The 24,484-nt window shown below is 46.7% G+C and overlaps 1 protein-coding gene across 1 annotated transcript in view; it reads right to left on the bottom strand.

Moving 5' to 3' along the window:
• The window catches only part of THSD7A (thrombospondin type 1 domain containing 7A), a 518,460-nt gene that overhangs the window by 71,455 nt on the left and 422,521 nt on the right, over nucleotides 1-24,484 (bottom strand). The window contains exon 17 of the mRNA XM_082258557.1: nucleotides 1,756-1,889. Coding sequence (XP_082114683.1) covers nucleotides 1,756-1,889 — 134 coding nt within the window. The remainder of the gene's footprint in view (nucleotides 1-1,755; nucleotides 1,890-24,484) is intronic.

Here is a 24,484-nt window from a genome sequence, read left to right as displayed (position 1 = left end):
CACAACACCCCCCACAGTAGTGTCCTATTCCCCCCTTTACATCACCCCCCCCCCCACAGTAGTGTCTTCTGTCCCCCTTCACATCACCCCCCACAGTAGTGCTCTCTGCCCCTTCACATCACCTCCCACAGTAGCATCCTCTGCCCCCCTTCACATCACCCCCCACAGTAGCATCCTCTGCCCCCTTTCAAATAACCCTCCACAGTATCATCCTCTGCCCCCCTTCACATAACCCTCCAGAGTAGTGTACTCTGCCCCCCTTCACATCACTTCCTACAGATGTGTCCTCTGCCCCCTTTATATAACCCTCCACAGTAGTGTCCTCTGCTCCCTTCACATCACCCTCCCACTGTAGTGTCCTCTGCCCCCCATAGCAGTATCCTCTGCCCCCTCCCAGAGTAGTGTTTTGTACCCCCCAACGTTGTGTCCTCTGCCCCTTCACATCATCCCCCCCACAGTAGTGTCCTCTGTCCACCTTCACATCACCCCCCCCCCCCCCCACAGTTGTGTCCTCTGCTCCCCATAGCAGTTTCCTCTGCCCCCCACAGTAGTGTTCTGTACGCCCCCCAACTTAGTGTCCTCTGCCCCCTTTACATCACCCCCATAGCAGTGTCCTCTGCCCCCCTTCCCCCACAGTAGTGTCCTGTACCCCCAATGCAATGCATTGTCTTCTGCCCCCTTCATATCACCCCCCTCACTATAGTGTTCTCTGCCCCCCATAGCAGTGTCCTCTGCCCCCCTCTCCCCTATAGTGTCCTCTGTCCCCCTTCACATCACCCCCCCCACTGCAGAGTCCTCTGCCCACCAAAGCAGTGTTTTATGCCCCCCACAAAGTGCCCATTGCCACTCTGCCCCCTCAAAACAATTTCATCTGCCTCCCCATTCCCCAAAGCAGTGTCCTCTGTCCATTTCTCATCACAATCCCCCTCCCCACTGTAGTGTCCTCTGTCCCCCCTCCAACAGTGTCTCCTCTGTCCCCTTCACTTCCTACTTGCCAGCGTGTTTACAGCAGAGCGGAGGTCAGGAGACGGCATAGTGCTTGGTGGAGCTGCTGGAGTTAACTTTTCATAATAACAAGCTGGTGATTGGTTGCTAGGACCAACTTGCAACCAATCACTGAGGCAGCTCCCGCCCTCCATCCAGCACTATGCTGCCTCCTGCTCTCCGCTCTGGAGTGAAGGTGAGAGTGGTGGGGGACTGGGTAAAGCAGAGCCAGGGTCACAATCTACCTGTTGGCTCCCCCCCTATCTACTACTTGTCGACCCCCACCACGTTACAGGGAATATTTGTGATGGCTGAAGTATTTGCATAGACATTTTTTTTTAGACCCCCCCCCCCCCCTTGGTGATTTAATCATAATATTCATTTCCCTGTTGGGATTAGTAAAGTTTTCTAAATCTGATTTTCATAGGTGAGACTTTTGCTACTAATAGCTATTTTGTATGAAGCTGGGAACCTTCTTTATAGACTTTAGCTTAAGATCATCCCGAAAATTGCTTATATCCACCATAAACTTACCAGGAGTGGAAGACTGACACTTATGGGTGGCCCGACCTTGGCCCGACCTCGGGCGGGACGAGGGGTGAGCAGGATGGGCAGTTGCCCTGGATGCAGTGAAGCAAAGGGGCAAAAAATGGACACAGGGTGGTAACCCATTATAGGGCATGTAATATTAGTAGGAGGGGAGGGGGTCCGCAATTCTGCATCCTTGCCCTGGGCGCTGGATGACCCTCTCCCAGTACTGCCGTGACCTACCTGACTTTTTTCGTCTGGACTCCTTCTCCACAATTCTGTTTCGGATCAACGTTGTTGACTTTACAAATACTCCAGGGTTCCGCAATCCACACGTATTGGTTGCAATCGCTGTGACACGGCACCACTTCATACACCTGCAGAGCGCAGCACAGAATGATGTCTGACTTTACGGGGAAATTACACGAATAAAACACTGACTGAACTTTATTTATGGTAGTGCTCAATATTAAAATAAAAACTGTTTTTCAAATATTTATTTTGACATTATTTTTTATACACCGTCCGGCCAAAAAAAAAAGTCGCCACCAAAAAAAAAAAAAAAAAAAGGTACACACTCTAATATTTCGTTGGCTTTGATTACGGCACGCATTCGCGGTGTCATTGTTTCGATATGCTTCTGCAATGTCACAAGATTTATTTCTGTCCAGTGTTGCATTCATTTTTCACCAAGATCTTGTATTGATGATGGGAGAGTCAGACCACTGCGCAAAGCCTTCTCCAGCACATCCCAAAGATTCTCAATGGGGTAAGATCTGGGCTCTGTGGTGGCCAATCCATGTGTGATAATGATGTCTCATGCTCCCTGAACCACTCTTTCACAATTTGAGCCCAATGAATCCTGGCATTGTCATCTTGGAATATACCCGTGCCATCAGGGAAGAAACAATCCATTGATGGAATAACCTGGTCATTCAGTATATTCAGGTGGTCAGCTGACCTCATTCTTTGGGCACTTCCAGTAACTATCCAATAGAAGAATTACTGCATGCTTAGTTTAGTTAGTTGCTTAGTTAATTCCAGGTGGCATCTTTTTTTTTTGGCCAGGCAGTGTATTAATATTGGCGGGAAAAAGAGGGGATTTTAAAGTGCCCAACAGGTTGTGTAATAATAATGATACAATAATCTAAAAATGAATACAAACATAATCAATTTAATCAATTTAATAATACATCAAATGTTAAAAAAAATCCTCTTAATAAAGACAATAAAGCAAAAGCATTGTCACAAACATGTATATAGTTAACCCGACTTAAAGCGGAGTTCCAGCCATTTACTCACCTGTCCAACGGTCCAGCGACGCGGCCGCCCGAAGCCTCGATCCTCTCCCTCGGCGCCGGCATCACTGCTGTGGGCACCCGGCTGTTACAGTTTGCGGCTTCACAGCCGGGTACCCACTGCGCATGCGCGAGTCGCGCTGCGCGCCGTGATTGGCCGGCAATCTTCTGGGACCTCTGACGTGTCCCAGAAAATTGCAGGGAGGGAGGGGGAGAGGAGAACTTCCGCTCAGGGCGCCGCGGCGCTCCGAGCGGAAGTGGGAGCGGGTACCTGTCAAAACTAGGTACCCGCTCCCCCCCCCAAAAAATGACATGCCAAATGTGGCATGTCGGGGGGTCAGGGCTCCCTAAAGCGGAAGTTCCACTTTTGGGTGGAACTCCGCTTTAAGTTTAAATACACGTGCAAAAGAACCTGGTTTGACGCGTTTCGCCCGATTTTGGTGCTTCTTCAGGATCCACATACTTGATGTTATATAAACTCATACAGCATCAAAAATACAATCCAGTATCTGCTTCAACAGAGCATAGGATATAAGCCGGGATATATATATTGCCTCTGATCTGTAAAATGCCTTAAACCAAATAAAGATGGGCCAGTAAATAGCCACCATTCGTCAGGAAAAAAAGAAAAATAATAGCCAAGAGGTTATTCCCATACATAGATATAGGTGTAAAGAATCCAAAACGGCAACCATTTAAATAGAGACTCCAAATGACGGATCTCCCACTACACAGTGTCCAAATTAATTCACAGACCATCCAATACCAAATAGGAGGGAAGGGAAAAGGCAAATCTCCAATACCAACAGGTGCTATAGCAGCCTCTGAACACACCAGCCACATCAATCAAAAGTATTTAAACTTGCTGTAACACTTGGACCAAGTATTTCTGTCTTAGGTCTCTAGAATCTCAAGTGATGCAGTGACCTGGCTCCTCAATTCCCCCCCAAACATCAGCCACAGCTCGATGAAGGGTAAAACAAATGACACTTTATTCACCAACTCACTTCCAATATATATCCAGTTTTAGGAGCTTGATTAGATCATGCAAATGTATTGTATACAGAACGTAATTAACATACCTTGGCCTTCTGGAAAGAGACAATAGGTGAATGAGACTGCAACATTATCATAATTAGTTCAACAAACAACAAGCACAAACAGCCAAATACACATTCTACACTTCACCTCTAAACAGATGAAAGCAGAAGACATAGGCTCTCAGACTGCCCGTCTCCATTTTCAACACACCTTATTATAACTGTCAATCCACATCCCCACAGTAGACGTCATTAGCATCTCTTTAGTCTCTCAATGTATGGAGAAGTCCTCTGCTGCAACAGGCAGCTTTAGGCCTGTAACATTGATCCCAGTCTGAGTCTGTATCTTGGGGTGACATGGATTTGAGTCCAAAGAAACACTACTCCCATGGTCCTCCAGCATATACCCCCACACAGAGGTGCACTCCCCTACAAGCCAGGGCCCATAGTCCGTGGGCAAGAGTCTGGCCTCCACAATCCTCCAGTAGCCCCTGGCAAACGTCCCAGCAAATGGGCGTTCTTCACACTTGCCTATCCCGTTATGTCGGGTATACTACATACATGTTTGTGACAATGCTATTGCATTATTGTTTTATCTAGAGGATTTTTAACATTTAATGTATTAAAAAAATGATTATGTTTTTATTAATTTGTGGATTATCAGATCATTAATTATTACACAACCAGTTGGGCACTTTAAATCCCCTCTTTTTCCCGCCATCCCCTACAAGGAGGGGGCCTCCTTTAGAATATAGCTCTTTTTGGGGATAGTGCCACAGTGTATTTTTTAACACAAGGAAACCATCAGCTGTGTTGCAGTGCAAGCAGCATGCAGATAGGAGGAGAGAGCAGAGTGACAGAGAGATGAGCTCATCATTCTGCTGCTTCTCCTTTCACTTTCCAGTCACATGCTGGGGAGGGAAGGGACCTGTAAGTGTTACTGAACTGCAGCAGAAAAAAAAATCAGGTTTCCCATCCTGCCAGACAGGGCTGTGCTGTGTGGCGGAGCTGAGTAAATCTCAGGACTGGATGGACAGAGATACAGATATTTTGGCAGGTAAAACAGCGCCCATGTACTGTATGTTTAGCTGTTTACCTGGAGTTCAGCTTTAGCTATATTTAGGTAGACCACTACAATGAATTGTAATTGCTTTAGTACATTGAAAGAAATAAAAAGAAAACAATCCTATATGAATAGTGATGTGGATGGTCTTACCTGAGCCTGTGGCACATATGATACCCCGAAGCAGCACAGAGAGGGGAGAAAATACATTGATTAGAACAGACATAAGAAAGGAAAACATTAAAAATAAAGAAATAGAAGTTATCCCATAATAACAGAATACACGGTAACTGTGATATCATAGACGTCTATTTTTTGAAACGGTTATTCTAGATGAAGTTTACGGAGTTGTAAAGTCAGAAGGTGCATTCTATGCATTAAGATAAAAAGCCTTCTGTGTGCAGCAGCCTCCCTCATCCCCCCTAATACTTACCTGATCCCCATCTCTATCCAGTGATGTCTACGAGTCCTTCGGCCCTTCGGGACTCTCCCTCCTGATTGGATGAGACACAGCAGCGTCGCGCCATTAACTCCTGCAGCTGTTAACCACTTGCCGACCGCCGCAAGTACATATACTGCGGCGGTCAGCCCCTCACAGGCAAAGTGACGTATCGGTACGTCACTAGCCTGTGAGGCTCTGGGGAGCGAGCGCGTGCCGCCGGAGGCGCGCTCCCGCGCGGTCACGGATCCCCCCAGCGAGTGTAATCGGCGGAAAAAAAACAAAAAAAATGACAAAAATCTTTCCCTTTGTTAGTAAACGCGATAACTTTTGCGCAAACCAATCAAAATATGCTTTTTGCGATTTTTTTTTACCAAACATATGTAGCATAAAACAAATTGGCCGAAAATGTTAAAAAATTTTGATTTTTACATTTTTTTTTAGGGGAATTTCATATAAAAAAATGTGAAAAATATTGTTATTTTTGCAAAATTGTCGCTCTTTTTTTGTTTATAGCGCATGATCAAAAAAATCGCACAGGTGATCAAATACCACCAAAAGAAAGCTCTGTTTGTGGGAAAAAAAGGACGTCAAATTCGTTAAGGTACAGCGTTGCACGACCGTGCAATTGTCCGTTAAAGTCACGCAGCGCCGAATCGCAAAATACCCCCTGGTCAGGAAGGGGGTAAAATCTTCCGGGGCTTAAGTGGTTAAACTCAGTTAGCCAATTAGGAGAGAGAGGGGCCGCGACAGGGTCGGGGCTCCTTGTCTGAATGGACACAGGGAGCTGTGACTTGGCTCGGGAGCCCCCATAGCAAGCTGCTTGCTGGGGGGGGGGCACTCACCAGGAGGGAGGGGCCAGAAGCACAAAAGAGGGACCCGAGAATAGGAGGATCCGGGCTGATCTGTGCAAATCCAACTGCACAGAGGAAGGTACGTATAACGTGTTTGTTATATTTGTAAAAAGAACGAGACTTTACAATCACTTTAAACCCAAAATGTAATATATTGCAGCTTACCAAACATTCGATGTGGTGGCTGCATTTGTTTTCTTTTTTTTAGGCTTTTTTCCCTCTGTTCTCACCTGGTGATCTGGCCAGTAACACACCTCCTGTATTAGAGTGCCCCCACTCTGGATGAAGTAGCACAGCAGGCACAACAAACAGCAGCATTGTCAGTCTGGGGGGGGGGTTAGATATACTAACAGATGTAGATACACTAACAAACTGAAGCTAAACTCCAGCTAACACTTTATATTCAGTTACAGCAAACTATTTCTTCCCTTTTGGGATAAAGGCTTTGCATGAATAATAAAAGCTGATCATTATAAGCACCCCTGGCAGTTATAAATGGTTTTCAGTAGAGATCGACCGATTCTTGGCAACACCGATATATCGGGGGCCGATATGCACTTTCCCCGATATATCGGAATCGGCCCCTGAGGTTACCGATATTGCTCCCTGTGTCCATTCAGACACGGAGCTGCCGTTCGGCCCCACCCCCTCTCTCCCCTGATTGGGTCACTGACTTTGATTGACAGCTGCAGGAGCCAATGGCGCAGCAGCTGTATCTCAGCCAATCAGGAGGGAGACATCGCTGGATAGAGAGGGGCACAGGTAAGTATTGCGGGGGGGGCCCGGGGAGCTGCTAAACACAGAAGGCTTTTTATCTTAATGCATACAATGCATTAAGATAAGAAAAAACCTTCCTGACTTTCTAACTCCTTTAATACTATGTTAAAGCGGAATTCCACCCAAAAGTGTAACTTCCGCTGATGTGACTCCCCCCCCCCCCTCCAGTGCCACATTTGGCACCCTTCAGGGGGGAATGGATACCTGTACCCTTCCCCACTTCCATGAGACAGCGCCGTGCTTTGGAATTTCCTCCTTCCCCCACCGCTGGGCCAATTAGAAAGCGCAGCCCGCTTTGTGCATGCGCAGTAGGGAACTGGCTGTGAAGCTGAAAGCCTTCGCTGCTGGTTTCCCTTACAACGAATGGCAGCGGCAGCCGAACGGAAAATCGGCTGGGGGGCCGACATCACGGGCACCCTGGACAGGGAAGTGTCTATAGGAAGTCAGACAGCTACAGGATTTGTAGCTGTTGATATTTATTTTTTTTCCCCAGCTGGAACACCGCTTGAAATCTTATATAAGATATTGGTGATTGCATTTAGATCTGTTTTAATATCTCCAGAACTAATCCAGGTGAGAAGCTTGCACTTTAGTGTCCAGGGTCGCTGATAGGGGGGGGGCACCAGTCCTCCCGTAGCAGGCCCGGGCACATGGGGGCCCAAACAGCAGAGGGAATCAGTGTGGTCGGACAGAGGGGCAATTACAGAATGGCCTGTGTGGCTCTCTGCAGCAGCTGAAAAACTATTTCTCTCCCTCTCGCCGGCTTTCAGCTGCTGCAGGGAGAGACACAGACACAGGGCTCCTGGAAACTGCTGGCTTCCCTGTCTCGTAAAAAAAAAAAAAAAAATTGTAAAAAAAAAATAGTTTAAAAAATGTTAAAAAAATAATTTTAAAACATTTTTTTTTAATTATAAAATGTTTTTTCAAAAATGTAAAAAAACAATTAAGGGCGAATTCACACAGCATCTTTGTTATCTTTGTGTCCTCTAAGAACGATTTTAGTATATTTCTTGTGAAAATGTTGTTTTGATATATTGGAGGGGGTCCCTGCCAGGTAGGCTGTACGGGGCCCCGTCATTTCTATCAGCAGCCCTGGTAGTGTCAAGAGCCGACGTTTTTTTTTTTTTTTTTCAAAAAAAGGTGGAATTTCAAATTTAACTTTATATCAATAAATGAATAAACACAGAAAAGAAGGGAGGTTTGATTGGGAAGGTAATCAACTCCGGCTGCAAGATGTTTCATAAGCAATTGTGCAACCTAATTAGCTAAAACCAGTTCATGGAGAGCAGCCAAGGAGGAAGAAGCCCAGGGCCAGACTTCAAATGACATTCAGGTGTAATAAGCTCACCGCCACAACCGCAAAACGGCCCGCCGCTAATTGAAAAAAGTTTACAGAACGTGTTATAAAGCAGATAAAAGAAATGGATGAGAAGAGCTCAGCCTGCCAAAGATGAAGAGGAATTCTAAATGACCCGAGCCCCTGAATAAGCAAAACTACGGAAGGCAAGGGTTGGATTTGCTCCCTTTTCTGCCGTAATTTGTTATTTTTCACGATGGCTCTGATTGGCTAAGCTGCAATACCACTTCAAGTGGACCTGTCATCAGTTATTTTTTAAGTTGTCAATTAGGCTCCATTCACACTCATAGGACTCCAAAGTTGCACCAACTTTGGAGTGCAACTTTGACACAACTTTGGATGGGTGCAACTTGGATACGACCCTGGCTTTGACCGGTGATAATGGACAACTGTTGCACTGTAAAAAATTCAGGTATGACTTTAACCACTTCTGGACCGGAAGACTTTCCCGCTTAACCACTTAAGCCTTAGGGGATTTGGCTGCTCAAAGACCAGGGCCTATTTTGCGATTCGGCACTGCGTGACTTTAATGGACAATTGCGCAGTCGTGCGACGCTGTACCCAAATAAAATTGATGTCCTTTTTTTCCCACAAACAGAGCTTTCTTTTGGTGGTATTTGATCACTTGTGCGATTTTTACTTTTCGTGCTATAAACGAAAAAAGAGCGACAATTTTGAAAAAATAACAATATTTTTCACATTTTTTTTATATGAAATTCTCAAAAAAAAAATGTAAAAATCAAAATTTTTTAACATTTTAGGCCAATTTGTTTTCTGCTACAAATTTTTGGTAAAAAAAAAAATCGCAATAAGCGTATTTTGATTGGTTTGCGCAAAAGTTAAGTAGTTATTATAACTACGGGAAAGATTTATGTCATTTTTTATTTTTTTTTTAACTAGTAATGGCGGCGATCTGCGATTTTTTTTAATATTTTTTTTTGCGGGACTGCGACATTGCGGCGGACAGATCGGACCCCTGACTGACATTTTTTGACACTTTTGGGGGTACCAGTAACACTACTACAGTAATCAGTGCTATACATATGCACTGTTACTGTAAAAATGACACAGGCAGGGAAGGGGTTAACTTTATTGGTAAACAGTGGGTTAAATGTATCCCTAAGGACGCAATTCTAACTGTGGGGGGGCGTGGCTTGTGATGTAACCACAGAGACATACGATCCTACATAGCAGGATCGTATGATCTCTGCAGTTACACCAGGGAGAATGACAGACGGCTGTGTTTACATCAGCCGCCTGCCTTTCTCCCTCTCCAGCGGGAGATCGCGAGTGACCGGCGGGCATCAGAGCCGCCGGTCACTCGCGCGAGGATGTTAGTGAACGAGTGGGGGCAGAAGCATGCTTCCGGCGGCGCGCGCTCGCCCCCTAGAGGCTTGTGGACGAGCGACGTACCCCTACGTCACTTTGCCCAGGAGGGGCTGACCGCCGCAGTAAATATAACTGACGGCGTTCGACAAGTGGTTAAAGCGGAGTTCTACCTCCCATGAAAAAAACTAAAAAGTCAGAAGCTACAAATACTGTAGCTGCTGACTTTTAAATAGTAGAACTTACCTGTCCAGGGAGCCCGCAATGTCAGCACTCAACGCCGATTTACATTTCGGCCCTCAGGTGCTGCCGCCACCATCCAGGGTAAGGGAACTCAGCAGTGAAGCCTTTCAGCTTCACTGCTGGTTCCCTACTGTGCATGCACAAAGCATGCTGTGCTTTGTAATGAAGGAGGAAAAAGGAGGGGGCCAAAATTTCGAGGGACAGCGCCGCGGCGCTGTCTCCCAGAAGTGGGGAAGGGTACCTATCAAAAACAGGTACCCATTCCCCACTCCCCCCCTGAAAGGTGCCAAAAATCATATTTTTTCATCATTTTAGGCCAATATGTATTCTGCTACATATTTTTGGTAAAAAAAAATCCCAAGAAGAGTATTTTGATTGGTTTGTGCAAAAATTATCGCATCTACACACTAGGGGAGATATTTATGTCATTTTTATTTATTTATTTATTTTTTATACTAGTATTGGCGGCGCTCAGCAATTTTTAGCGGGACTGCGACATTGCGGCGGACAGATCGGACCCCTAACTGACATTTTTGACACTTTTGGGGGGACCAGTGACATTACTACAGTAATCAGTGCTAAACATATTCTTTTAGATTGTAAGCTCTCTTCTAGATTGTAAGCTCTAATGAGCAGGGCCCTCTGATTCCTCCTGTTTTGAATTGTACTGTAACTGTATTGTCTTCCCCACACTGTAAAGCGCTGCGCAAACTGTTGGCGCTATATAAATCCTGTATAATAATAATAAAAAACATATGCATGTTACTGTAAAAATGACACTGGCAGGGATGGGTTAACCCAGGTGTGATCAAAGGGATAAGTGTGAGCCTAGAGGGTGTTTTCTAACTGTGGGGGGGGGCTTATGGAATCAACGCAGAGACCTGTGTTCCTAAATAGGAGGAACACAGGAGCTCTGTATTTATTCCTGAGAGAACGGTCTGCTCTGTTTACAACAGCAGACCGCCGTTCCCTCTCCACGGGGAGCAATTGTGGGTGCCTGGCGGCAATCTCGGCCGCCGGCCCCGTGAATCAGCTTCCCTGCTGGCAAATGGGGGCACGTGCACAACACAACACAACAGACCCCTCCAAAGGTCCCCCAAAAATACATAGCAGACCCTCTGTTATGTATTTTGAGGGACCTTTGGAGAAATCTGTTTATTTTAAGAAGCCAGCAGGGAAATGTCATCTGCCAGCAATGTAAAACACTTTTTTTTTTACTGTGTAAATGTCATTGCTTGGGGGGGGGGGGAGTCCTAGTCCTACTTTGGAAGGGACACATCTGTGATGGACAGAAAGTGCTGCAGCACTGACATTAACTAAGGGAAATGTGCTTTAAATTGTCAGCAAATGACATTTCCCTGCTGGCTTCTTAAAAAACCAACAATCCCCCCTCCAGAAAAAAGCACACAACAGACCCCTCCAAAGGTCCCCCAAAAATACAAAGCAGACCCTCTGCTATGGGGTGGGGATGGCTGGGCATTGCCCTGGGAAACATGTACCAATACAAAAACATTTTTTGCAAATTCAATTTAGTTTGGAGCAGTTTTTAAATGCTTTTAGCGAAACATTAAAAAATGCCCAACTCCTTTATATATACAGTAAAACCTTGGTTTGAGAGTAACTTGGTTTAACCACTTGCCGACCGCCGCACGACTATCTACGGCGGCGGTCAGCCCCTCACAGGCAAAGTGACGTAGGTCTACGTCGCTCGCCTGTGAGGGTTTAGGGAGCGAGCGCGCGCCGCCGGAGGCGCGCTCCCGCTCCCGCGTGGTCACGGACCCCCCCGCGCGTGTGACCGGCGGACCCGATCGCCGCCGGCCACTCTGCGATCGGCGGGGGAGAGGGAGAAAGTCAGGCAGCTTGTGTAAACAAGCTGCCTGTCATTCTCCTCTCTGTATGAGAGATGATCACATGGATCTACTATGTAGATCCATTGATCACTCTGCATACAGTTGAAGCCACAGCCAATCACAGTTAGAATCACGCCCCTAGGGACACACACAGCCCCTCCCTCTCAAATAAAGTTAACCCCTTCACTACCAGTGTATTTTTACAGTAACAGTGCATATATATAGCACTGATTACTGTAGAAATGTCACTGGTAACCCCAAAAGTGTCAAAAATGTCAGTCAAGGGTCCGATCTGTCCGACGCAATGTCGCAGTACCGCAAAAAAAATCGCAGATCGCCGCCATTACGCGTTAAAAAAAAAAACAACAAAAATGACAAAAATCTTTCCCTTTGTTAGTAAACGCAATAACTTTTGCGCAAACCAATCAAAATACGCTTTTTGCGATTTTTTTTTACCAAACATAGGTAGCATAAAACAAATTGGCCGAAAATATTAAAAAATTTTGATTTTTACATTTTTTTTTGGGGAATTTCATATAAAAAAAAGGGAAAAATATTGCTATTTTTGCAAAATTTACGCTCTTTTTTTGTTTATAGCGCGTGATCAAAAAATCGCACAGGTGATCAAATACCACCAAAAGAAAGCTCTGTTTGTGGGAAAAAAAGGACGCCAAATTTGTTTAGGTACAGCGTCGCACGACCGCGCAATTGTCCGTTAAAGTCACGCAGTGCCGAATCGCAAAATACCCTCTGGTCGTTTAGCAGCCAAATCCTCCGGGGCTTAAGTGGTTAAGAGCGCTTTGCAAGACAAGCAAAATTTTCAAATAAATTTCGACTTGATATACAAGCGATGTCTTGATATACAAGTAGCCTCAAGTCACAGCTGAGTATAAAAGAGAAGAGAGGCGCCTCTCTAAATGTAGCAATATGGTTCCATTTAATGAAGATACAACATGGTTGATGATTAAAAGGGGCACATCTAAGGATACAGGCATCAGGGGTAAAGCTGTCCACATAGACCATCCTCTGCACCGTCATCTACGTCATCCTTTCCATGCTGCCCCTCACTTTCAGATCGCTTTATTGCAGGGTGGTCTTCCCAGTCAGGATTACAGACTAGCAACCGGTGGTGCAGAAGATAGTCTATGTGGACAGCTTTACCCCGGATGCCTACATATTTAGATGTGCCTCTTTTATACATCAACCATGTGAGTTGCTAATGTTGTACCTTCATTAAATGGAACCATATTGCTACACTTAGAGGCGCCTCTCTTATCTTTGATACTCTGTAGCTCCTGCTGGATTTTGCTTCCAATCCCCTTGTGGAAGCGGCTATTTGTGGATGGACATTTTATGGTTATATAACCTATCGCAATGCTATAATCTTTTTATATGGACTATAAACTGAAGGACTTATGAATAAATGGTTGTGGAACGAATCATCGGAGTTTCCATTATTTCATATGGGGAAATTTGCTTTGATATAAGAGTGCTTTGGATTACAAGCATGCTTCCGGAACGAATTATGCTCGCAATCCAAGGTTTTACTGTACATGCTTGAGAGGGGTGCCTTAATCCGGTGTTCCGTGAAAAAAACCTACCCGTGAGAAATGCATACTCTCGTCACTTCCGGTGCACCTACGTCACCACTACGTCATTGAGCAGCTGAGGAGAAGACTAGAGCGCATGCTCGGAGGGTATAGATTTTTCACGGCAGTGTGTGTAACGTTACACCGCCTCAGCTGTTGCGACGTTTACAGTAAAACAGCTCGGCTGAAATATGAGTCATCTCCACTCCTATCCCGGTCACTTCCCTGATGTCGGCTACTAAATGTAAAAGCGGATCACGGAGCCGAGATCTCCGTGATTTACATTTCATACACCCGCCACCGCTTTTACATTTACTAGCCGAGATTAGGGAAGTGACAGGGGTAGGAGCGGAGATGACTCATGTTGCGGCCGAGCTGTTTTAATGTAACCGCCGCAACATCTCATGCCGTGTAACGACACACACACACTACCGTCAAAATTTCTTACCCTCCGAGCATGCGCACTTGTCAGCTCCTCAGCTGTTCAATTACGTCACCGGGGCTGTGAGCATGCGCACTGCTGCGCTGCTCAGCTGTTCCTGACAGGAAGTGACGAGGGTAGGTATTTCTCACGGGGTAGGTAATTCTCATGGAACACCAGCCTCGGAAGAGACACATCTGTAATGATCAGAAAAATATGCAGCAGCACTGACATTTACAAATGAAAGGAGTATTTTAAATTGTCAGCAAATGACATTTCCCTGCTGGCTTCTTAAAAAAAAACACCCCCCCCCAAAAAAAAAAAAAACAGCAGACAACAGACCCCTCCACAGGTCCCCCAAAAATACATAGCAGACCCTCTGTTATGTATTTTGGGGGACCTTTGGAGAAATCAATTTTTTTTTTTAAGAAGCCAGCAGGAAAATGTAATTTGCCAGCAATGTAAAACACTTTTTTTTTTTTTTTTTTTTTTACTTTTACATTTCCCTGCTGGCTTCTTAAAAAAAAAGAAAAAAAAAACAACAACCCCCCCCCCCCCCCAAAAAAAAAAAAAAAAACAGCACACAACAGGCCCCTCCAAAAGTCCCTCAAAAGTACAAAGCATACCCTCTGCTCTGTATTTTGGTGGACCTTTGGAGGAATCAGGTTTTTCTCCAGCAGAGAAAAGGCATTTGCTAGCAATGTAAAACACTTTTCTTTTTTTACCTTTTAAATGTCAGTGCTGGGAAGCTAGCAATAACACTTCATTTTCCAGCTGTATACACTGTATCATTTTTTTTTTTTTTTTTTTACTTTGTAAATGTCACTTTTGCTGAAGTACATCCAATTAATTTATACACAATTTATTAGATGTCAAAATACATCAATTACATAATAATACATTGTAATAATTATGTATCTATAAAAAAAGCTGTAAAAACCTGACAGAGGTTTATCATACCTCACCACACTTTAAGAAAAAAAAAAAATTAAAAAGATACCCGGCCTAGGCCGTTGTTTAACCACTTGCCGACCGCTGCACGGCTATATACGGCGGCGGTCAGCCCCTCCTGGGCAAAGTGACGTAGGGGTACGTCACTCGCCCACGAGCCTGTAGGGGGCGAACGCGCACCGCCGGCAGCTTGCTCCCGCCCCCGCTCGTTCCCTGACATCCCTGTGCGAGTGACCGGCGGTTCCGATGTCCGCCGGCCACTTGCATTCTCCCGCAGGAGAGGGAGAAAGGCAGACGGCTGATGTAAACAAAGCCACCTGTCATTCTCCCTGATGTAGGCACAGAGGCTATGTGATCCTGCTATATAGGATCGCATGTCTCTGTGGTTACTTCACTAGCCACGCCCCCTGACAGTTAGAATCACGCCCCTAGGGACACACTTAACCCCTTGATCACCAATAAAGTTAACCCCTTCCCTGCCAGTGTCATTTTTACAGTAACAGTGCATATGTATAGCACTGATTACTGTAGTAATTGTCACTGGTACCCCCAAAAGTGTCAAAAATGTCAGTTAGGTGTCCGATCTGTCCACTGCAATGTCGCAGTCCCACAAAAAAAAATCGCAGATCGTCGCCATTACTAGTAAAAAAAACAATAAAAATGACATAAATCTTTCCTGTAATTAGTAAACGCAATAACTTTTGCGCAAACCAATCAAAATACGCTAATTGCGATTTTTTTTTTTTTTTTTACCAAAAATATGTAGCAGAAAACAAATTGGCGTAAAATGTTAAAAAATGTTGATTTTTAATTTTTTTTGAGAATTTCATATAAAAAAATGTGAAAATATTTTTTCAAAATTGTCGCTCTTTTTTTGTTTATAGCGCAAAAAGTAAAAATTGCACAGGTGATCAAATACCAGCAAAAGAAAGCTCTGTTTGTGGGAAAAAAAGGACATCAATTTCATTTGGGTACAGCGTTGCATGACCGCGCAATTGTCCATTAAATTCACGCAGTGCCGAATCGCAAAATAGGGCCTGGTCAGGAAGGAGGTAAAATCTTCCGGGGCTTAAGTGGTTAAAAAAATAATAATTGTAATTATGTATATAAAAAAGCTGTAAAAACCTGACAGAGGTTATAATACCTCACCACACTTTTTTTTTTAAAAAAAAGATACCCTAGGCCATTCTAGAAACAAAAGAAGAATTTTTTTTTTTTTTTTTGGTTTTCCAGCACAGTGACCATTCCACAGAAGAAAATGATCCTGAATTACACCAATCCTCCTGTAGGGGGCAGTTGTGTCCCAGATTAATCATCCTTCCCAGCAGACCCACTGGCCGACTTTCAAATGGCAGAAAATATGATAATAAAAGTGTTATATTCTCCGTGTTGTGAGAGACACAGGACTCTGGTCTGGAACAACGGTTGTTTATTCAGGACTCACTGTACAGCATTACAGGACAGCTCTGCATATCAATACATCTCTACATGTGTCTAAAGATGGCCACTCTGCCCCTTGACCCTTGTCATCACTCCTGGGTGGAGCCAGCCTTAAAGTGACAGTACATGTGAAACCCTTCAGGTATAACACCTTCCATCCATACCTAAAAAAAAAACAAAAAACAAAAAAAAAAAAAACAACAAAACAAGAACAGGCATAAAACAGTACTCATAATTGTCCAATACAGTCCTCCAACTCAGGAGATTTACATGGTTTCTTCCATGTCCGGATGTGAGAACAACTTCCAGGGAAGCTCCGGGGAGAAAATGGCAGCGGATCACTTTCGGCGGGCCCGTCGAAAGTCTCGTAACCGGTCTTGCATTTGAAACCGGTCAGGAGGGCGACAGTGTCGTTGAGGACGGGCACCCAGCGACTCGGGGCTGGAGGAAGCAGGGCTGGCCGGAATGGACACCGGCGGGGCCAAGAGGGGATTCCCTAGCTCAGAGGGTGAGCAGACCTCTGGTCCAGGGCTGGAGGGCTCTGTTGGAGCTGAGTTCAAAAGTTCAGAGTCTCCCCAAGCATCAGTCTCAATGCCTCCTGATCCGGTAGGAGCAGATCCTTGAGACACTGGAGGTGCAGCCGATGTCAGGGATTCGGGCAGCTGAGAACGAGGACGCAATTGGTCCGCATGCCTTCTGCAAATGGAACCATCTTCCAGGCAGACCCTATACATTTTGGGTCCCAAAGTCTCTGCGACGATAGCAGGAAGCCAACGAGTGTTGGAAGCGCCATAAGATCGGGCCCATACCTGTTGCTGGGCTGTAAACCGGGGAATCTCGTCGTGTTCGACCCTCTTGTCTTGGGACTGCCGTACATGTTCCTGGACCGTTTGAGGGCGGAGCATATCCAAAACAGTCCATGGCTGCCGACCCAAAAGAAGTTCAGCTGGAGTTTTCCCAGTGGTTGCATGTGGTGTGGTTCTGTAAGCAGAAAGGAAGGAGTCCAGCTGCTGGGGTGACAGGGACTGTTGTTTACTTGTAGCCACAGTAGCTTTGAAATAGCGTTTGAAGGTCTGTACAAACCTTTCTGCTTGACCATTTGTAGCCGGGTGGTAAGGTGCGGTCAACTTGTGTTTGATGTTGTGGGCAGTCAGGAAACCCTGAAACTCCTGGCTTGTGAATTGTGCACCGTTGTCTGTGACAATTTCTCTGGGGAATCCAAACGTAGCAGCGAGATGTAACAGTATGGAAATCGTCGCCTTAGTCGTTGGCTGAGTAACAGGAACGACCTCAGGCCACTTTGAATGGGCATCAATAATGATCAAAAAGGTGTGTCCTCTGATCGGGCCTGCAAAGTCCAAGTGTAGGCGAAACCAGGGAACCGTGGGCCAAGTCCAGGGCTGGACGCACCCTCGAGGAGGGTCTCTCGCAGTTTGTGCACATCCAGCACACGCATTCACATATGTCGTGATATCGGAGTCGAGGTTCGGCCACCACACATAGCCTCGGGCCTTTTGTTTCATACGTGTGCCCCCGGGATGACCAGTATGTAGCAATTCCAGAATGTGTCTCCGGAGGGTCTGTGGAACGATCACTCGGTCTCCCCACAAAACACAGTTGCCAGACACAGTTAATTCCAGACGCCTACGGAAGTAAGGCTCATAATCCTGTGTGACAGTTGCAGGCCAACCGTACCGTACCCAGGAGAGTATTGTCTTAAGGAAGGTATCCTTGGCTGTATGGGCTGCTACTTCCCCGGAAGACAGAAAGGACAGGCTGGTGTAACGACAACTCTTGACAGGTGGAGAAGAGTCTGTTAATGTCCTTGTCAGACGGGACATGGCGTCTGCATTAGCGTTGGCATCATGGCTGCGATACTGGATTTTGTAGCTATATGCTCCCAAGAATAGGGCATAGCGTTGAAGACGGGCTGCAGTCGTCTGGGAGATGCCTTTGTCAGGGCTAAAGATCTGAAGGAGTGGTTTATGATCAGTCAGTATGGTGAATTCCCTACCATACAGGTAAAGATGAAACTTCTTAATTGCCCATATGAGCGCCAGAGCCTCTTTGTCAATGTGAGAGTAATTGCTTTCTGCTTTTGTCAAGGACCTGGAGGCGAATGCCACAGGTTTCTCTGACCCATCTGGTAAAACGTGAGATAGTACAGCCCCTAGACCATAGGGTGAGGCATCACAAGCCAAGGTGAGAGGCCTTTGGAGGTCATAGTGCACGAGCATGCGTGACGCCAACAGCTTTCGCTTAGAAACTTCAAAAGCACGTTGGCATGCAGCCGACCAGTTCCATCTGGAGTGTTTCTCCAAAAGCTTGTTTAATGGAAACAAAGTGTGTGCTAGATCCGGCAGGAATTTGTGGTAATAGTTCAGCAAGCCCAGGTATGATCGCAGCTGCTGGACGTTGGTCGGGGCTGGAGCTTTTACTAAAGCATCAACTTTGGCTTCCGTGGTGTGTATACCCTCTGCATCCACAAGGTGGCCACAAAACTCCAATTTAGGTACCATGAATTGGCATTTCGCCAAGTTCACTTTTAGACCCTGCTCTTGGAGTCTGGCCAACACCAGCTCCACGTTACACTTGTGTTCCTGGTCCGTCAGGCCCGTGATGAGCATGTCATCTAACAGGCACTGTGTGAAAGGAATGTCCGCCAAAATCTCATCCATTTTGCGTTGCCAAATGGCTGGGGCGGAGGCTACCCCAAACACCATCCGATTGTATTCATACAGTCCCTTGTGAGTGTTGATTGTTAGAAACTTGCGGGACGAAGGGTGGACCTCAAACTGTAAATAAGCTTGCCTGAGATCAAGCTTGGTGAACTTTTGACCACCTGCAAGAGAGGCAAAAATGTCATCTACTCTGGGTAGGGGATACTGGTCTATCTCCAGTTGAGAATTTAGTGCCATGCGGAAATCGCCACAAATGCGTAAGTCCCCATTCGCTTTCTTTACTGGTACAACTGGTGATGCCCACTCGCTGTGCTCTACCTTTGAGATGACACCTTGTTCCTCCAGCCGGCTTAGTTCAGCTTCCACACCTGCTCGGAGTGCGAAAGGTACCGTCCGAGCTTTAAGGAACCTAGGCTGGGCATTGGGTTTCAGCCTGAGTCTCACACAGTCATGCTTTATTTTTCCCAAATGGTTATCAAAGACTTGCGGGAATCGCTGTTTCAGGGATTCCACCCATCCCTCTTCATCCCCTGATGGGATGGTCACGGTGTTGCAGGGGTTAATGGCTATGTCTGGCATGCCAAAGTGAGCAATCCAGTCTCTCCCAAAAAGAGGGGGTCCCCCATGTTCTAGGATATATAATGGCATTCTCTTTGTCTGACCCTTGTAGGATACCTGTACTTTCACGTACCCCAGTGGGTGGAGTATCTGCTTTGAATATGTCTGCAGTTTGATTGGTGTTGGACGGACAGTTGTTCGGATCAGAAGTTTTCTCCATTGTTTCTGGGTGATAACTGAAACTGCTGCTCCTGTGTCTACATCCATCTTGAGTTTCTTTCCTTCCACGGTTACCTCTACAGTCATTGCTGAGGGTGCTGAATGCATATGATGTATGTCCAATCTGTGGAGCACTTCCTCATCCTCTGATTCAGATGACGATGTATATCTTCCCACCATATATGCCTTTGTCCTGGTGTTCAGAGGTTGTTTATTTCGCACCTTCTTACTACAGCAGACTCGTTTCAGATGGCCTGCCTTACCACAATTATGACAGAGCTGATCCTTAAACCGGCAGACTTTGTGATCATGGTCTGTATTCCCACAACGGTAGCAAGCTGACGTCCTGGTTGGTGAGGGTCTATATTTACAGTTAGCTGCAGTTTGCTTGACTGCTGTTCTGAAAACTTCCTCTTTAACCTCTCCCCTTCTGCTCTGGGGGTTCAAAGCTTCTGTATCTTTCACAGCCATTTCCATCACTGAAGCTATCTCAATTGCCTTTGTAAGGGTAAGGTCTTTCTCTGTTAACAGTCTCTTTTGGCTAGACTCACTATTCAGTCCCATGACAAACTTATCCCTCAGTGCAGTTGGTAAATACTCCCCAAAAGAACAGGTTGAGGCTAGTCTGCGAAGGGCGAGCACATAAGCCTTAATATCTTCACCTGGCTGCTGCTGCCGCTGATAGAACCGGAATCTTTCTGCAATCTCTAGTGGTTTAGGCTGGAAGTGATTCCCTAACAGTGTCAGGAGCTCTGCCAAAGTCTTAGTTGCTGGTTTTTCAGGGAAAAGGAGATCCCTAAGAGTGTCATATGTCCTAGCACCAACCAGTGTCAGAAACACTGCTACTTGCCTGTCGTCTGGGATGGCATTTGCACAGAAATATTGTTCTAATCTTTCAATCCAAGAAATCCACGTTGTCTGTTCGCCATCAAATTCACTTAATGTCCCGATCAATGACATTTTCCTGCTGGGCTCTGTGGGTTTTGTATTCCTGACAATCCAGAGTTTTTTTTCTTCCTTTCCTTTCTCACACGGATAGTAACCTTGAAAATCCCATCCTCGTCGCCACTGTTATATTCTCCGTGTTGTGAGAGACACAGGACTCTGGTCTGGAACAACGGTTGTTTATTCAGGACTCACTGTACAGCATTACAGGACAGCTCTGCATATCAATACATCTCTACATGTGTCTAAAGATGGCCACTCTGCCCCTTGACCCTTGTCATCACTCCTGGGTGGAGCCAGCCTTAAAGTGACAGTACATGTGAAACCCTTCAGGTATAACAAAAAGTGACTTCAATTACAAGTTAGTCATTTTGACCAATTGCTTCCAACGCATTGCAATAAAGCAGAGCGCTTTACAGAACAGAAGGTGACACTTCCAAGAAAATGGCCAGGCAGCCCGAGGGCTGGTTCATGGTCTTCCCGGAATAAGCGGAGCGATTATGTCTGCACTCTGCTGTATGCTAATCAATAAAAATAATAATATGAAGCCTCTCTAGAGGGTAAGGAGCCTCAGAAGTGAGACTGCCAGAACCTCTCCATCAGTGACTGTGTGTCAGAAGAGGTTATGTTCACTAAACTGGGAAATCTCTGATGAGGTATTGTACCCATAAATTATATTTTCAGATGGCTTTTACTGCTCGGAATGTGGACTACTGTGGTCAAACCACGACAATCCTTTGTTCACCTATAACTCAGTAACTAACTGCTACAGAAGGATCAAAGCCTAAACTCCAAGAAGGAATTAAAAATACCATTTAATGCAAAATACTGTCTAACTGTCAGCCTCTCGTCATCACCTCTACAACGGTACTTGAAGTGTGTTGCCTACACATTTTCTTTGGTATGCTGTGGTGCCATCCATCAGTTGTTTCCGTATGAGACACTTGGGGTGGTGGACTTCTGGTTTGGTGTATAATGAAGATTTACATTTGTGTCCTCAGGCCTGCTGTGGCTATTATACTTAATGCTAGAGTTCATCCAGCAGAAAGCAGAACACCTGAAGGTGGGGGAGACACCAAAATTTAGACAGGAGCATTATAAGGTGGGCAGGGACACCGCAAGCTCCTATAGGATGGGGATACAAGGGTGCTATGGCAGCGAAATGTAGACAGGAGCATCAAAAGGTGGTCACCACAAGCCACCATTTAATGGGGACACTAGGATACTATGGCAGGGAGATGTAGACAGGAGCGTCAAAAAGTGGGCAGGGACCCCACAAGCTACCATATGATGGGGACAGCAGGGTGCTATGGCAGGGAGATGTAGAAAGGAGCACTAAAAGGTGGCCAGGGACACCACAAGCGGCCATATGATGGGGGCAGTAGGGTGCTATGGCAGGAAGATGTAGACAGGAGCACCAAAAGGTGGACAGGGACACCACAAGCGGCCATATGATGGGGACAGCAGGGTGCTATGGCAGGGAGATGTAGAAAGGAGCACCAAAAGGTGGCCACGGACACCACAAGCGGCCATATGATGGGGGCAGTAGGGTGTTATGGCAGGGAGATGTAGACAGGAGCACCAAAAGGTGGCCAGGGACACCAGAAGCTGCCATATGATGGGGACAGCAGGGTGCTATGGCAGGGAGATGTAGACAGGAGCACCAAAAGGTGGCCAGGGACACCACAAGCTGCCATATGATGGGGACAGCAGGGTGCTAGGGCAGGGAGATGTAGACAGGAGCACCAAAAGGTGGCCAGGGACACCACAAGCGGCCATATGATGGGGGCAGTAGGGTGCTATGGCAGGGAGATGTAGACAGGAGCACCAAAAGGTGGCCAGGGACACCACAAGCGGCCATATGATGGGGGCAGTAGGGTGCAATGGCAGGGAGATGTAGACAGGAGCACCAAAAGGTGGCCAGGGACACCACAAGCTCCCATATGATGGGAACACCAGGGTTCTATGGCAGGGAGATGTAGACAGGAGCACCAAAAGGTGGCCAGGGACACCACAAGCTGCCATATGATGGGGACAGCAGGGTGCTATGGCAGGGAGATGTAGACAGGAGCACCAAAAGGTGGCCAGGGACACCACAAGCGGCCATATGATGGGGACAGCAGGGAGATGTAGAAAGGAGCACCAAAAGGTGGCCACGGACACCACAAGTGGCAATATGATGGGGGCAGTAGGGTGCTATGGCAGGGAGATGTAGACAGGAGCACCAAAAGGTGGCCAGGGACACCAGAAGCTGCCATATGATGGGGACAGCAGGGTGCTATGGCAGGGAGATGTAGACAGGAGCACCAAAAGGTGGCCAGGGACACCACAAGCTGACATATGATGGGGACAGCAGGGTGCTATGGCAGGGAGATGTAGACAGGAGCACCAAAAGGTGGCCAGGGACACCACAAGCGGCCATATGATGGGGGCAGTAGGGTGCTATGGCAGGAAGATGTAGACAGGAGCACCAAAAGGTGGCCAGGGACACCACAAGCTCCCATATGATGGAAACACCAGGGTGCTATGGCAGGGAGATGTAGACAGGAGCACCAAAAGGTGGCCAGGGACACCACAAGCGGCCATATGATGGGGGCAGTAGGGTGCTATGGCAGGGAGATGTAGACAGGAGCACAAAAAGGTGGCTAGGGACACCACAAGCTGCCATATGATGGGAACACCAGGGTGCTATGGCAGGGAGATGTAGACAGGAGCACCAAAAGGTGGCCAGGGACACCACAAGCTGCCATATGATGGGGACAGCAGGGTGCTATGGCAGGGAGATGTAGACAGGAGCACCAAAAGGTGGCCGGGGACACCACAAGCTGCCATATGATGGGGACAGCAGGGTGCTATGGGAGGGAGATGTAGTAAGGAGCACCAAAAGGTGGCCAGGGACACCACAAGCGGCCATATGATGGGGGCAGTAGGGTGCTATGGCAAAGAGATGTAGACAGGAGCACCAAAAGGTGGCCAGGGACACCACAAGCTGCCATATGATGGGAACACCAGGGTGCTATGGCAGGGAGATGTAGACAGGAGCACCAAAAGGTGGCCAGGGACACCACAAGCTCCCATATGATGGGGACAGCAGGGTGCTATGGCAGGGAGATGTAGAAAGGAGCACCAAAAGGTGACCAGGGACACCACAAGCTGCCAAATGATGGGAACACCAGGGTGATATGGCAGGGAGATGTAGACAGGAGCACCAAAAGGTGGCCAGGGACACCACAAGCTGCCATATGATGGGAACACCAGGGTGCTATGGCAGGGAGATGTAGACAGGAGCACCAAAAAGTGGGCAGGGACCCCACAAGCTCCCATGTGATGGGTAAACCAGGGTGCTGGGGCAACAAGGGCAAAACAATCATTGGAACATGGTTAGCTGGACAGAGAGAGCGCTGGCAATCTATATGAAAGTTCAATCATAAAACAAAGTCTCTGGGGTAAGTTGTTGGCTTTGGAGGGCTGCGGGCTCAGGAAAGAGCTAGAAGGAAGCTAAAAAAGATGCTAGGGTGCTAGGGCAGGCAGAAGTAGGTAGGAGCACCACAAAGTGGGCAGGGACACCTCAAAAGCTAATATGATGGGGACAGCAGGGTGCTATGGCAGGGAGATGTAGACAGGAGCACCAAAAGGTGGCCAGGGGCACACAAGCTCCCATGTGATGGGTAAACCAGGGTGCTGGGGCAACAAGGACAAAACAATCATTGGCACACGGTTAGCTGGATGGAGAGAGCGCTGGCAATCTATATGAAAGTTCAGTCATAAAACAGTCTCTGGGGTAAGCTGTTGGCTTTGAAGGGCTGCAGGCTCAGGAAAGAGCTAGAAGGAAGCTAAAAAAAGATGCTAGGGTGCTAGGGCAGGCAGATGTAGGTAGGAGCACCACAAAGTGGGCAGGGACACCTCAAAAGCTAATATTAT

The sequence above is a fragment of the Pelophylax lessonae genome, assembly GCF_965119305.1.
Source record: "Pelophylax lessonae genome assembly, chromosome: 5".
Lineage (NCBI taxonomy): Eukaryota > Metazoa > Chordata > Amphibia > Anura > Ranidae > Pelophylax > Pelophylax lessonae.
This window is presented reverse-complemented; position numbering and strand designations above follow the sequence as displayed.